The 16,415-nt window shown below is 35.0% G+C and overlaps 1 protein-coding gene across 1 annotated transcript; it reads right to left on the bottom strand.

Moving 5' to 3' along the window:
- Positions 1–12,474: 12,474 nt before the first annotated feature.
- LOC105266779 (tetraspanin-33) lies at positions 12,475–16,298 on the bottom strand. The gene is made up of 5 exons (XM_011305225.1): positions 15,888–16,298; positions 15,626–15,829; positions 15,311–15,484; positions 15,041–15,172; positions 12,475–14,929 (listed from the first exon to the last, which is right to left on the bottom strand). The coding sequence occupies exons 1-5, from the start codon at positions 15,972–15,974 to the stop codon at positions 14,693–14,695; spliced, it is 834 nt and encodes a 277-aa protein (XP_011303527.1). The 5' UTR covers positions 15,975–16,298; the 3' UTR covers positions 12,475–14,692.
- Between the last annotated feature and the right edge of the window lie 117 nt (positions 16,299–16,415).

The raw sequence follows: 16,415 nt of genomic DNA, 5'->3' as shown, positions 1-16,415 counted from the left end.
GGAAGAAAGTAAAGTATCAGTCATTTTCCAACGGGCTCTTGACATTCAATTTGCGACTATATCGGTACTTGGTCATTATCCTTTGAATCCGGTAGGCACTAGAAATTCCTCCCTGTTGTATCGTTACAAAATAGTATGCCTCGAGCACCTAATTTTTATCTCAATCTCTTCTTCGTATCGTCTGGCACTACATCATTTCACCAAAACACTTTCAATTTATACTTATTTCATGAGTCTCAAATAAACAGGTATTGTATAAATGTACGGGCAATCTGCTCACACGAAAAAAAAATACGGAGAGAATATCTTATTTATATTTATTTTTGTTTAACGAAAAATTGTTCACCGCTGCTCTTTACATTTCGAATTCATCTTGAGAATTAAATATAAACTATTAAAAAATGGGGTTAAAGATGGTCTAGCTTCTTTTAGACAATATTCATTGTTTTTTGAGGGTTGTGGCAAATTGTTGATCGGGTTGACGGGAGAAAATGTGCCGTTTTAGCATTTTATCATTATTTTATTACTCACGAGGTTTCATGAATGTGCGATAATTGTCTTGTGTATTTTCTAAAGTTTTATAAATTTTTTAAAGGTGTAGAAAAATTACAGGAAAATGATCGCGCGGAATCAGTTAATGATAAAAAAAAACATCTTTCAATCGTAATTGAATTTTCAATAAAAGTTTCAATTTTCATGCTCAATTGAATTTTTAATAAATCGTAAATTCGAGGAAATTATTGCTTAAATTTTTAACATTCTCACGATTTTTCAGCGCGATATATCGACCTGAAAAAAAAGAATTGTTAAAAATTTCAACTTTTTCCACTGGAAATTTCAAATGTACTCTTCCAACAGTTTAATTAATTTTTAATTAATAACAGCTGACCGGTTTTTGAAGTAAAAAAAATGTCTGCATTTAAGATAACTCAATTGTTTTTCTGAACTTAAACAATTTCCATGCTAAATTAATGAATTTATATTTATGAATCTGACAAGGAGTTTTATGTATTTGTTTTATAAACAATCATGAATTTATTCAAAAAAATATAGCGACCGGTGTAATTTTTTCGTAAGTTCCCATAAATTTATTGCATGTCGTTGGAAGAAAATTTAGGGTGCGAGAGCTGTAATTTTTCTTCAATTTTTTCCCCCGTCCACACGTGCACCACCAATTTTTGAGTCATTTTACGGCGAATCCGTTAGCCGATTTGCTGAACACATCGCAGAAGCCACAACAAATCACCAATGCAGTAATTCCTATCTCCCATTAAATTATGTATCACTGAATCTGCATTCCCATGTAAATTACACTACAATTAGTCATGCAAACACGATAATAAACGTCCCAGTTCCTCTCGGATAGACGCTGATTGGCTTTTTTATTCTTTACAGACGGAATGACTCCAATAAATTCTGCACTCAGTGGGACAAGATTGCTCGGTGTCTAATTAATAACGACCGTGGAGAAACGTCAGTGACAATGTCCTCGTCTGGTTCAGTCATAATCGAAGATGGTATCAATTTGGAGAAATAAATTCCGTCATTTCCGATAGAGCTCTGAGTGTTATCGTTTCATCGACACTCGACCCAGCACACACACACCAACATCCAAACACTAATTCCAACTATTTCCATATTAATGCACTCCCAATGCAAATTGAACGATATTATTAGTTGACTACTGGCCAATTAGACAATTTTTCTCTCGTGTCTCAATGGAAAATTGTAATGGGGAAAAATTATGTACTTTGAAAATTTTTATGAACACTTGAGCATTTTTATCATTGAAAATTCAGTACTTTACGGAAAAACCGGCAAGCTCATAATTCCTGGCCAATTATTCTATAAAAATTAATGGAAATCGAACAAATCCAGGTGAATACATTTTTTAATTACCAGTTCATTGGGAATTCGAATTACATTGTTAGACATTTTTCCCGGAAATTTCCAAAGCTCTTCTTGGAGATTTATTGGATACAAATCGTTTTCTGGAATGTTTTAAAAAATCAGGACATTAATGAATATTAATTATAATGGAATAAATGAGTAGAAACGTACGAAGAAATTAAAAATAAGTAAAAATTTCGTTAATTTGATTGTTTTTCTCTGGAAATTTAATAAATAACTGGATTAAGGGGATTAAAATTTTTGAAAATTTCTGATGAATAATGTATAAATCCCATATAAATAGGGAAATAAATGAGTGCAACCCCAAAAATTTCAATTGCACGGATCGAATAATTCACAAAACATGAATTCTTGAAAAACTACATACTAGTTCCCAATTTATTTAAAATTCCATAAAACTCGTGTAAAATTTGCGATTGATTTAAAAATCTTTCCTGAAATGACAATTCGCTGCAGAATTCCAGAACTCTCTCATAATTTTTAACGAACTTCAATGTTCACTCGTCGCCATTCGAATTTATAAAAAAAAAAAAGTGTTCTCCACCCTTAAATTGAGACACTCGGCAGTTATCGAAGCGAGTGGTGATGTATCGAATGTGACTAGTAAAAATAACAGAGAACGGTTTTATCCATCTTCAAACCCCTCCAATAGCAAATGCTTAAGCGGGGACAAAACGGGTATTGTTGCATTTACACCCTGATCCATGATTCCCCGGCCATTTCCCCTCGCTTCCGATACCATATAAACTATAAACTATCATCCCCGGTAGTTAACTCAAATTGCATTAGGAGCGATGCTGGGGTGGACCCCCTAGGGGTGGGCGTATTGTTGTTGCCAGAGGGTGGAACAACCACCAACACCACCAGAGAGGAGAAAATTCCTCATCGTTTCCAACAGAACAAGCCACTCTGCAGATATAAAGTGTAATTTCACCGAAGGGGCATCTCAACGATTTGGTCTATTTGTTTAATGGGGCCTATTGTCCTGGATGATCCAGCGGGAAATGACGCGAAACAATCAATTTTTATCTGTTATTCCTACACACCAACAAAAATGTTACTCTAGGACAATTGATACAATTCTAAAAAAAACATTACCGAGCTTAATAAAAATTACTTGTATTTTTCCACAAAATCAATAAATTATCAAATTTGTCAAATGTCATGTCAAACAACTTCCGCGATTATTATTATAAAAGAGTGTATGAGTCTTTCCGAACAATTGTTACAACTATTCTCATAAATTGAAAATAATCATTACAAAAATCTTTTTTTTTTTCATTTAAAAAATAAAAATATCCATCTTTTGTTAATTTTCTATAATAACGTTATTTTTAATAATAGAAATGTCATTTCGCGGCTACTAGGTCGGATTGTAATTATTTATAACAATAAATAAAACTCGATTCGTCCAACGCCGACGAAGGAGTGACATAAACAATATAATAATGAATCTGTGACAATTTTAGTGACAATACACTGAACGGTTCGAGAATTTTCACAGGCGGTATCCCTCAAAGTTTATCGTTAAACTTATCTGAGGAGTAAAATTTATAACTTCAATTTTCTGGAAAACCATATCAGGAAAGTCATATACGAAAATTGTGATGGGGTTTGGGGGCTTATTCAACCCAGTTAAAGTAGGCGATAAAACGCACGTATGACAGGACACAGAGGAATTTATTTCCCAACGTCGCCGGCGAGGTACTATTCCTCGGGAATAAAAAAAAAAAATGACACGAGATAAATCGTGACATACTCCTCCCTTCCTCGTTATACGGCATGCCGAGAAGACTTTACGGAAACCGGGGAATATTCAGGAGAAAAATTGCTCTGCATATTGTTGGAAATTGATCTTCCCGCTTTTTTATCCCTTTGTTATTTTTGTCTCGATCTTGTTCACGAATCCCCGGTTACAGGCTGATGTATGGCTCCAGTGATTGTCGAAATTTACGGAAAATGTGACATGTGCTGCTGAGATGAACGATTTTTTTGTTGGATTCTTGGGGCACGTGTTAATGGCTTCCGAATATATTCAATCCAATGAGGACATGTACCCGGAAGCCAATAATTATTGGATATAAATATTTTCAGAAATTCTATTTCGATAACATCCTAAATTCAGTTGGAAAAATTACAAGCTTCAAATATTCACAAGGAAAATTCATCTCAGAACTCCTTTAGCTAATTAGTAAACAATTGCTTTCAAAGTAACAAATTAAATTAATAAATGTGCTAATGAATGCTAATAAGTGCTAAATATTGAATTGAATAAATTTGTTTTAAACAATTAATAAAAATCTTGGGTTTCAATTGTAACTCTAATTGTTTGCAATAATTCAAATGTTAAATTATAAAAATAAATGAGAAAAATATTTTTTATTGTTTCAAATTGAATTTAATAAAAACACCTATTTTACACTCCCGTTAAAAAATTAATGAAAAGCCCCAATGAAGTTTTTATTACCGATCTGAATTTATTCCATGTACCAACAGGGCGACATGTTATTCCAAGGGGGTAGATACGACGATCGCTGCTTTCATCACCATCCAGGTGCAAATCCAAAATAATAACCGCCGACAATAAAAAAAAATCCAAGAAAAACATGTAACATAAAGTTCAAAGGTGACCGCACCAGATGTCACACTCCCTAAATTTTTCTCTCCTCATTTTCCCAATTCTCTCCAACGAGACACGCGCACTAATTCGAAACAGCTTTCCCACAATTTCATAAGTACTCCAACCCCTGAATTACTTTCTCGTCACATAAATTTGAGAAAGCACTTTACCAGGGTGAAATGTATTATCACCGACAATAAAACTGATATTAGCATGTGAAGGGGGATGAGAGTCCTTTGACTTTCTCCGGGGAATGACGGGGCCACGCCTGCTATCGAATTTCGATGGAAACCAGCAGATCTGGCCACCCTGGACTCCAGTAGAGAAAGGCGGAGTGAAAGAAAAAAAAAAATGCCTCATTTTTTCCTCGAGTGGCTGTTTGGAGTCTTGATGTGTGAGAGTCATAAATAACACCTTAAAAAGCTTAGAAAAAGTGTGAAGGCTTCTTTTACGCGCTTCGCGGAGGGTTTTACTGATCGTATAACTATACCGCTATAAGTTTGTTTACAGGACAGGCGAAGTGGTTTCTCAGAGCAAGTCGATTTGTTGAAGAAGCCCCCAATTTTCACATGTGGTCAATCCATTAATTCGATCGAGTGACGATGGCATACTTACAAAAGATTCTCCCCATCCTTTCCATCCTCCCCATCCTCCCCATCCTCCCCATCCTCCCCATCCTCCCCATCCTCCCCATCCTCATCATCTTCATCATCCTCGTCATCGAGCATCTGACACCCCGAAGACGCTCAACCTCTCAAGGGGCTGACAACATTAATAAACACACAACATGATGACTAAATCGAATTCAACAACGAACATGGCGGAATGGAAATGAATATCATTATCACCTCCCTCGACTTTTATCACTCAAATGAATATAAATAGAGTATTTCCAGCCAGAAGCTCAGATGAACAAGATGGACCAGCAACTATGGAGATTGGTGGTAAGAGCTTCTCTTTCGTCGAGATGGAAGATGCGCGGACATAACCGATAAATAACAACGGCAACGAGCCTGTCAGACCCTTGTTAAAAACACCTCTAGTGCACACGTTGATTTTTTTTTGCGTGCCCCCCCTCAAGGAAACCCCAAAGAATCATTGGATGTGTTCAGAGCTTGTGTTAAGAAGAAAATATACTCTAACGTTGCAGAGTAATGTCTGAACCCCAGTGTCTCTTTGGTACTTACTTATCCACTACACCATGATTTTCGTCTTGCATTTCCGGGACCGAGACATTCTCCAATTATTCAACCCCTTCTCCCTCTTTAAAAACAAATAAACAAATTTCCGAAAAGTCCCTTTTTTCGTAATTTCGTCAATTCAGGAAAATCATTTTTTTTCTAAAATCAGGATATATTTATTATTTTTTTTAATCTTCATTTTAACGCAATGGATTAGTACACTTCCATTGTGATATAGAAAATTATAAATTAATATACTTAATTATTGTTATGGGTTTGATTTGTCGAATATGTAATCAATTACGTCTCAAATTTTTATTATTCCTGTTATATTGAAATAATAAATCAAATTTAGGGGGTGACGATTGAAACTTTTGTAATTCGCAAGTCAGAATTGAAGAGAAATCATGATCTAATATTTAATTACAATATGAATAATTAAAACATGACAGATAAATGATTCATTATTATTTTCCACAGTCAGGCTCTCATCAGTGGAAATTTTTGATCCTCAAAAGTCTCTTTATATTCCAGTATTAAAAATTTTTCTGGATATAAAAATAGAATCGCAATGAATCAGTCCTTAATAGTCATCATGAACTCCAAAACTTGCATAATAATCAACAAGCTCTCGGTAAAAATCAATCATTGACCGCATTAACCAACTGTTAAAATAAAATTCACCATAATTCAAATCGTCGGCAATAACTCCGGTTGCGATTCAATTAAAATCACAAAAAAATTTCCAGGCGAAATTCTTGGGCAGTTGGTTGGGGAAAGTTAGCACACATTGGAATGAACGAATGAGCCCCTCAAAAATAACAACAGTTAAACCGAGTAATATTATATCCGCAACCGTGTTGAACCCCGCACGAGTCACGTGAGAGTTAACTTTGCTGGGGCTCTTAATGGGGTTTTGATTTACCTCGTTGGTAACGCCTTCGTAGCGTTAACGTTTTCTCCCAGCCCACTTATACATATATACCTGGCTATTTTCAAGCCATGTTTCGGCAAGTTGAAAATATCGTCGTATCTCTATTACAATGTTAGACACAAACGATGGGGAGAAGAATAGAAGGGGATACTCCAGCCATTTTCTGGATACCTCAGGATAGTACAAAGCCTTATCTTTTTACTGGCTCTCCCACCTCGGGACAACCCGCAACAGGCTTATCTACTTTCAAGACTGCCATCTTTCACGCTTTACTAAAACTCCTGGAATTGCTTCTTATTACTGCACTCTGCACTCATTATTTATCCTCTAATCATTTTCCATTTTTTTGGTAATTAGCTGTGATGAGACGTTCGAATTTCTTTCGAAACATGAGTTAATGCGAACGTTAATGCTTTTGCATTTATCTAGTAGGAATTCATGTCGAAAGTTGGTTGATTTGAGGATGCTCTCCATTTTTGAGAAAATTAGCGTTTTTTGAGTTTTCTGAGAAATAGATAAATGGATGAATGAATGCATGGCGCCCAGAAAATATACAGTTTTGGATAAATTCCTATTGTAAATAAATTAAATTCAGAGATTAAGTGGCGAGAATATGACAGGAAATTTCCGTTGCATTTATTCGGTTCTCAATTTTCATAAAAACCGAAATCCTCTGCCATTCGTGATCACCCATACGATTCTAAATATTAAAAATGAATTAAAAAGATCATACGCCATGCTGTCCTTCGTCAGGGCAATTGTTTATTCTTAAAAATCCATTAACAAAAATTCATTCATGGATTTCAACAGCATTCCAATAACAAAAAGCAATAAGAACCGAAAAAGTGTGAAAAAGCGTAAATGCTCTGCGTAACCCGTGAAGAAAAGATAAGAAAAAGAAAAAAAAAATTGGTGGATTGAAAAAAATGGACAGAATATTCTCAAATTAATGGCGAATTTTGATTTTCAAGGCTCAAAGAATGGGAATTAAAATGCAAATAGAATGAGTGTTTCCATGTTTGAAAAATTCATCCAGTACATTCTTCTCAGTGGAGAGAACAACAGGAGACCCTCGAAATGGCGGTTAACGCCACAAGGACAGATTTACCAGGAGCTGATCCCAGAGGACCTGTCTCCAACCCTGTGACGAAACGATCCCCAGGGTGCGCGTACGTTCATACATGCGAATCGAGAAAATTTACCTCCCATCCTACCAGTTTCCACATACAGATTGTAATTCACCAGTGGACACACTCGAAACACCATAACGAGCACCATCAGCGGGAGCTCGTTACGCTTTTAATCGTTTCATCAACTTGTTGTCGCACCAGCCCCCACTCTTCCACCTCCATTTTTTTTGTTTAATTTCGAAATATGAGGAGAGGATGCACCTGGGGAATTGCGAATAAAAATTAAGCTGCAGGAATAATTGTCAACAGTCGATGCAACTCTTTGTTTGCTGCAGTGTCGATGGGATCCGTGATTGCTTTTTTCTTCTGCTCGATGAACAGCTTTGTTGTAAAGTGAGCGGACAGTCAGCTATAGAAATAATGCAACGAAAAATATTATAAATGAAAAAATTATTTAGTTTAAATTTTACTGCCAAAAATATCACGTTAGGAAAATATTATGTGCTAAAACATTATTATTCCACAATATTACAACAAAATTGGAGCAAGAGATATTTTAGCAGGAAAAATAATTATTGATTATCATAAAAAAAAATAGTGTAAAACATCATGAAAAATTAGATATTATTTTTAATTATTACCGTAAATTTCACTCGTCACAACTATTTCTCAATATATCAATAATCTCTAAACAATTCACAGATAACAATAACAAAACTAATAATAATAATAATTAACTATATTCATGTATAGTATTTAAAAAATAATTCAATGTTATAATATTTCATAATATTTCCGCGTAGCAAAAAAATGATATCACATTTTCAGGGATAATATTATTATATTATTATATTGAATAAAATCTATAGAGGGACTATCGAGAGGATCGTGAACATGATGATAATCGATTTATTCTTTATCGTTTCTTTAGAAGGACAGATCGGTCGACACTCGGTAAATAAAGAAGAAGTAAAATAACTTCGGTTATTGTGGAGATAACAATTATTTCCACTGCCTGAATTTCGCCTTCTGAAACCAAGAACTTAAACCTCTGTGAATAGAGTTGTTAGGTACCTGTTATAAAAAACAATTGTGAAGAGATGGCGAACATACGATTGGAGATGAATACTCGTTTTAATGAGGCGAGGGAAGAACAAGGGAGGATGTAAATTTCCAAGAAAAACTTGGTAAAAATGGATGAACACTTGAAGTGAGATATGATCTCCTAGAATTATGTCTTGATTAGGTAAGCCTGGAGATTTCTGGTGATCCGATGACGACTCACCGGCATTTCCTCGAAGGGGATGCACCCGGGGGATGAGGTAAAACGTGAGATACTAGAAAAAACAAACATCCTTACAACCAAAGACTCCTCATTATTCACCAGTTAGAGAGTGAAAAGAAAGGAAAAAAGAATCTCGAAGAAGATCTTGAGGACACGTTACTTAGCTTCACCGTAAATCTACTGTCCACGGGGTGCATTCACCGTTAGATTTTCGTGCCTTCCTTGAATACCTGTGGTGGATGAATACTGAAAAAAAAATAGTGAAAGTCAATTAATTCAGAATCGAATTTCGTGATTCAGAAATTATCCCCTGAGTAATTCGATTGGACGAGTTAGCAGGGGGTGTATGAAATACGGCGGTTTGGTGCTGTCGTATTCTACTATCTAAATTAATATAAATCATCATTTGTCGGATCCAACAATTCATGGAGCGACGGAGAGCTCGGGTAGATCCTCATAACGTCGTGATGTTTTCTTAATGGACGACACGATAACATCACCCCTCTTTATGTGTACACGCAGATTCGTGGCATCAAGTTCATGCTGCAGGAATAAACTTTTACATGGGGTAAAAAATATCACGGGAGACTGGCTAATTTATTCTTATTTTGTTTAGTGAGGATAAACAAGGAGATCACTATCAATGGTTCATGCTGACTTTTTGGCGTTTTTCATTTTATTTGTCATCTGCAATTCAATTATTTGCATATAACTCTATCAAAATCCCTTAATATATTTTATAATCCTGTCGATTTCTTCGTAACTCTTCAAAAATTCGAAATTTCATCATTTTTTCATTTCCGCCAAATTCCGCCAAATGAAAGCATGTATACGGGAAATTAAATAATTTTTTTTTCTCATATAAAAATATCGATTCCTAATCCTCGATATTAATTACAATTTAATTAATTCATTAATTCTCTTTTCGTGAAGCGTATTACTAATTTATTACCAAAAAATTAAATTAATGAATGTGCAAATGAATGCTAATAAGTGCTAAATATTGAATTGAATAAATTTGTTTTAAACAATTAATAAAAATCTTGGAGTTCAATTGTAACTCTAATTGTTTGCAATAATTCAAATTTTAAATTATAAAAATAAATGAGAAAAATATTTTTTATTGTTTCAAATATTGCATATGACTCTATCAAAATCCCTTAATATATTTTAGAATCCTGTCGATTTCTTCGTAACTCTTCAAAAATTCGAAATTTCATCATTTTTTCATTTCCGCCAAATTCCGCCAAATGAAAGCATGTACACGGGAAATTAAATAATTTCTTTTCCTCATATAAAAATATCGATTCCTAGTCCTCGATATTAATTACAATTTAATTAATTCCTTAATTCTCTTTTCGTGAAGCGTATTACTAATTTATTACCAAAAAACACTACGAGAACTAACGAAAGAACGATCCGCCACTTGTTTATTCTAATAGTCTTAATTGAAATTAATCTCCACTACATGTATGCATTTCCCCAATGAAAAATAAATACTTACAATATATATTATGTACAATTTCACTTAATACATGAAATATAAACTAAACATAATGGAACGTTAATACACAGTGATGTATAATATTGGTGTGTGGGTATTTGTCCCAAAAAAAATTTCTGTCAATAAAATAAAAATCTTTTTTCATATGAATTCTACATGCCTCCGTGTTATTATTCATAACCACGGTTTTCACACCGTAATCGAAATCATGAGCGCCATTAAATTCGTTGGACGTGCCTTAATAGCCGGGAACAATGTTTCGGGTGCAGGGCCATTTGTCATCCGAGAAAATTGAGTCTGCATTGCCAGGGAATAGGGCATCCATACACATACGACAAACGATTGAGCATCTGTACAATTTCTACCCCATATAACAGTGGTCCTCTCCGGGATTCATTGTTCGTGTTTCATGAACTGGCTCGACACCAATACACCTATAGACTCATAACAGGCTTGATGGTATGATATCCCACTGGTCCATGGACTCAAAATCATTAATATATGGCTGGAGGAGCCATTGTTGCGAATTAGGTAGCATTGAACGAGGTTATTGTGGAGATCAACAGGGGGGCTGTACTTTCAGTTTTGGTAGACCTCGCCCGTCGCGTGTCGACTCCCATCCCCTTCCCTCTCTTTCCTTTTTTGGGATGTTATACACCCTTTCCGCTGGAATTCACATTGTTTTTTTATTTTTCTAGAGAATTGTTGCTGAAATTTGCGGTAAAAATAGATCGTTTTTACGTTTTGTTGGGATTTAAGAAGTTGAGGTTTGAGGTTTTAAAGTGAATAGTTTTCGACGTCTTTTCTATTTGACAAAAATTGTACTAGGAAATTGGGGAGATAGTAGATAATTATAAAATGCATACATGTTGTAATGATAATTTAACAGAAAAAAAAGGGATTTTGGTTGAAAAAAATTGTAAATTCGTTATTTAATTCTTTGGAAATGCAACTCTTTCAGGACACAGAGACTCTATGACTTAATTGAATCATCCTACTTTTTCAATCGTTGCTATTAATATCCAAAGCACTAATACGAATATTACTGGATACTCCTGTAATAAGTAAAACGTTGTTGAAAATGTTTGAAGAATTGTTTAAAAATTTATACCGGAAATGCGCCTACATTATTTTAAACTGAGATTTATTTACGAAAATGAGAGAATCGAAATTTGCTGCCATAATTAATTAGTAACAGGAAATAGTGTAAATATGTTCCCATAAACATTTCAACATTTTGAAATTCGAATTTCTTAATTTGGAGTTGATAACTGCTATTATCAAATAAACAAATCACTAAATAAATCACTATCAGATTATTTTGTTTCGTTTTTAATTTCGGGCTTTTTAATAGTTTTAATGTTCAATTTATGAACACAATAAAATTTGAATTTCATAATTATCGATCTTCAATTGGAAATGAGAAATTGATTATTACGGGATGTTGTTCTGAATTAGACGGGCATTCGAAGGATTTGGATTCATGACATCCGCACAGTTTCCACCTTGAATGGATCAGCAGTTCCGCAATCTTCTGCGGATATTTCTCTTTTCATTCCATCTTGAGAACGGAATGTTCAGTGTTGAATGTTATTAAGTGGCGAATGACTGGATTGCTGAGTTTTTTATTAGTCTGTGATTTTTACTGCCAAGACTCAGAAAGAAACCGATTGCGAGAGCTCGATAGGACTCGCCCGCCATCTTATGGAAGTTCTGAAAGTGAAATAATAAAATGGAGACTACGCGTTCATTTTGTTATCCGCAGGGCTTCGAGTTGGTACAATAGATTTCTTGAGATAACGGCGTGATAATTTGCCTCAAAAATGTATATTTGCAGTAATTTACTATTTCAATTTGAATTACATCGAGTTAGATTTAGGAGCAGAGTTATAAAGTGAGATATATCAATTTTATCCATTATACATGATTGTTTATTAATATTCGTGACAGTGTCACTATTACAACAATATACTTGTTTAATAAAAACTAGTAAATATATATTTGCATAATACTAATCCGTAATACCACTTATCGAATTGATAATCTAAAAAATATCACCGAGAGTTTCACAAAAGAGAACTTATCGATAAAAAAGAGCAATGAAAAATCATCGAGAACCAGTGGAAAATCAACAAATCAACCAACGACTGGACAATATTATTGTCAAAGTTTTCTCTTCCCATCGAGAGTAAATGATTGAGAGATTATCGGGAGAGCAGAAACGCATAGATTTTGGCACTGTTAATCGTTAACATTGATTGGGATAAAATGGAAAATTGAATAGAGTATGGAACGCAAAAGAATTGTACCTTTTGACATTAAAATCTCGTACGTAGACAATTATATGCGGCAATTATCATTAATGTTAATGTATATACACATTCTCTCCGGCGCTCGCGTTCCAATCACAAGCTTGACAAGCCATTGAGCTTGCACATTGTTTTCGATTAATTACACAATTCGTTCGAGTCTTCATCGAAGTCACATGCCAGCGTTGTTAGTATCCACTAAGCCATTTACATAAAAATAAATATGATATTTATTCTTAGAAATTGGTCAATTTCGGTCGGCGTTTTCATTCACTATTCTCTCCCTTGTTATTCTTCAATCTAAGTGCAAAAAAGCTTAATCCCTATTCACTTTAAAATCACTAAGTCATTCGTTCTTTCGCAACTACCTGCACGCCAACGGTGCAAATGCAACCGCTCATTTGTGCGTTATTTTCCTGTGGAAAGTGGTGCACTTAAATTACAATTATATAAACATTAAAATGGCTTTCGCAAATGAACCAATTATATTCATTTTATTCATTCCTGCAATGCATTATTGCAAGTATACTTGTGATATTGTGTTCCAACGTTGTTACTGTGTATAAAAGAATCTCAAAGAGAAAATTCTTGAAGATTTACCTCAAAAGTGTCTATTTTAACAGAACCATGCTCTTAATACAAAAATTCTACAATTTCCATTAGATTCCAAGATCGTTCTTCCAAACTTACATATTTATTAAATTAACTTGTTATTTACCCATTCTCTACTAAATCTAATCCTTCTGCAGAATTTGCAATACGATACGAAGGATTTTCTCTCGATTCTTCAATACGTACAATCATCGTGAAAAATATTCAATGGCAGTAATTGTACATTGGACACTGAGAATCATCAGTTACTCGATCACGTGTGAATACTTCGAACACTAAAAGTCATGAACATTGCTGAGCTTATCGCATATAAAACATATAATCTTCATCGATTCTTCAGAGTAGAGTAGAAAATTATTAATCACTTTGAAAGTGCTTTAAATGAATTTCATCTACCCCACCGCTACACTGAGAAAAAAATATCAATATCGATAGGATATTGAGTATTTCCAATATTTGCTTCTCCAGTCGAATAATATCCAGAGACTTTCCAGTCGGTTTCAATTTCGAAAATTATGTTGATGTAGAAACTGATGATATCGAAGACTGTGATTGTCCTTTTTTGATAATAATCATTAATATAAAATGATTAATTGAAATCGTCTCAAGAAAACGGTAAATTAAAAAAAAATGAATAGTTATTGGAGGAGTTTTCACAAAATCATATGAAATATAATTGTCATGATTAAAATGTAATGGAAAGAGTCTGGAAATGATTTAATGAGAGAAGTACGATGTGAGAAGCACGAATACTTCTTTCAAATAAATGCAAATTTGACCAAAATTGTTTTTTTTTCAGTGCACATTACTAAGAAACAATTTGGGACATCGAAACGTTGTGATCTCTATCGAGAAATCTACATTCATATTAAAAGAAATTCGAGATTAACCCTTAAAAATCACCGAAAAGGCGATTTAAGAATGTGAGAAAGAAGAAATAAAAAATTGTCATTATGTTGCTACACGTTCCTCCTTACGACCACCGTCGAGATACTCGTAAAAATAGTCTCTGAAGTAGATTGTTAGTCTTATAAGGGACAATACACATATGACGTAAAGGGAAATGGCAAGGAGTACGAGCACTGCCATACGTGCATTTGCACCAATTTCACCGTCGTGGCCTGCATGTGCATTGCGACCACTGGCCATCTGCCTCCTAGGATGTGAATCAAGTTGATAACGGTAGGCAGAGGCCTGTGGTCAAGCTCAGGACCTCCATCGTGCCCGTTGCATCTCAATCTGTCCCTCGAGTGTCTTAGCCAGATAAATGACGAATAATTGGCTCAGTGCAATACCAAGGGCAATACCGGCTATTGTGTACAGATTGCGCTCTGCCCAGCTGCGGACAATCTCTATGCAACCACTTATCCAAATTCTCTTGCCAGCTTCTGATGGGGGGAGCATCTGAATTTGGTAGCCACACATTATATTCACTAGTCCACTCTGCGAGAAAACAAGAGGAAAAGTCAGATTTTTGTTTAAAAAGAAGGTTTCCTTGTGAGAATAATGAATTTAATAGAAGAAACTTGAAGGTAGTGATCAGAGAGAACTCACAGAAATGTCTGTAGTATTTATGCAACATGAAAATGGCACTCCACAACTTTCTCGCCCAGGACTTGAGCAATTGAAGTATTCGTTCTTCTGCCAATCCAAATAACCTTGTTGACTGAGGCCACAGCACTTAAACTGTATAAGTAAATAATCTATTAATACAACTCCAGGATAATAGTCATTGTAAAGGTTGTAACACAATACGATATAGTCTGGGATACAAGCGGGTAATAAACGACAATAAAAGTTCAATGTATATCCACAAAATCTCACCTCCTGCTGTCCAAAATCGATGAAATTCTGTAAGTCCGGATCCTCCCTGTAGGTCTGAATAATTTTATCCGTAAATGACTCCTCCAGAAGTGACTGAAGTGTATGTGGAAATACAAATCCCACAATAGCAATTCCCATTTCAAATAGGAAAAACGCTAGCAAACACCAGGAGTACTGAAAACAATTTATAATTCCTTAGTGTTAAAATGACAAGTGCCAGGGAGATCCTACAGAAATTCACAATAATTTTTATAAATATGTCAAACTTCCTCGATAGAGTGAGTATGAACAACGACGAGCCCACAGTATACTCACAAATTTTAGAAGACAGGTGTTTTCCCTAAGTGCCCCCACACAACCTGCAAAGCTGACGATAAAAACAACTCCACCAGCAATGACCATAACCAGAGAAATATTGAGCACAACATCATAAACATTCTCCACTCGAACTGATCCCGTTGTCTGCCATTTATCGTAAAAAGCGTAGAGTCCCACGCCAATGAGCAGCCCTCCAAAGAGCTAATAATTCACGGTTAATTATCACTCATTGTACTGTACCAAAGTAACAATAACTTACCCAAAATACAAAGTTGAGGATGAAGATCATGTACTTGACGCACGAACTGACGTACGTAAAATTGTTTGTGCGTCTACGGTTGTACATGGCGAAGGAATTCGTCGTTTAATCTTAAGTATTCCGTTTATATCCCTTTCTGATATCCCTGAGCTACATATGTGTTACCAAAACCCTAGCCAGACACTGAAAGCATCCATTGCCTTATGCACTCTTCTGTAGTTGCTGCATTCTCAACAACCTCCTCCACGAGATATCTCGATGATTTTGTGACACTCGCTATTTTAGGGTCTATTTTAATTAGCTCTAATTATGATAATGCACTCCGAATGATGGACTACCATGGAACTTTTGACAGGTGATTATTAAATACCATTCAGAGAGTAGTCATCAGTTTTATTTCCACACTGAGGCCATCATGCATTGCGATGGGTTTAAGTTTTGATCAGAGAATGTAGAGGCGCTACTGGATTATTCTCGAGAAAATCAGTGGTAAGAGATCGGACGTGGTAAGACCATTCAAGGAATCAT

The sequence above is a fragment of the Fopius arisanus genome, unplaced genomic scaffold, assembly GCF_000806365.1.
Source record: "Fopius arisanus strain USDA-PBARC FA_bdor unplaced genomic scaffold, ASM80636v1 scaffold00001, whole genome shotgun sequence".
Taxonomy (NCBI): Eukaryota; Metazoa; Arthropoda; class Insecta; order Hymenoptera; family Braconidae; genus Fopius; species Fopius arisanus.
The sequence above is the reverse complement of the archived record's forward strand: the minus strand, read 5'-3'. Positions and strand labels throughout refer to the sequence as shown.

Bases quoted from the DNA above. Each gene is read 5' to 3' on its own strand.
- LOC105266779 (XM_011305225.1), bottom strand. From the start codon at position 15,974: ATGTACAACCGTAGACGCACAAACAATTTTACGTACGTCAGTTCGTGC. The intron at 15,173-15,310 runs GTGAGATTTTGT...TTACTTATACAG, and splicing joins TCGATTTTGGACAGCAGGAG to TTTAAGTGCTGTGGCCTCAG. The intron at 14,930-15,040 runs GTGAGTTCTCTC...GTTTTCTCGCAG, and splicing joins TAAATACTACAGACATTTCT to AGTGGACTAGTGAATATAAT.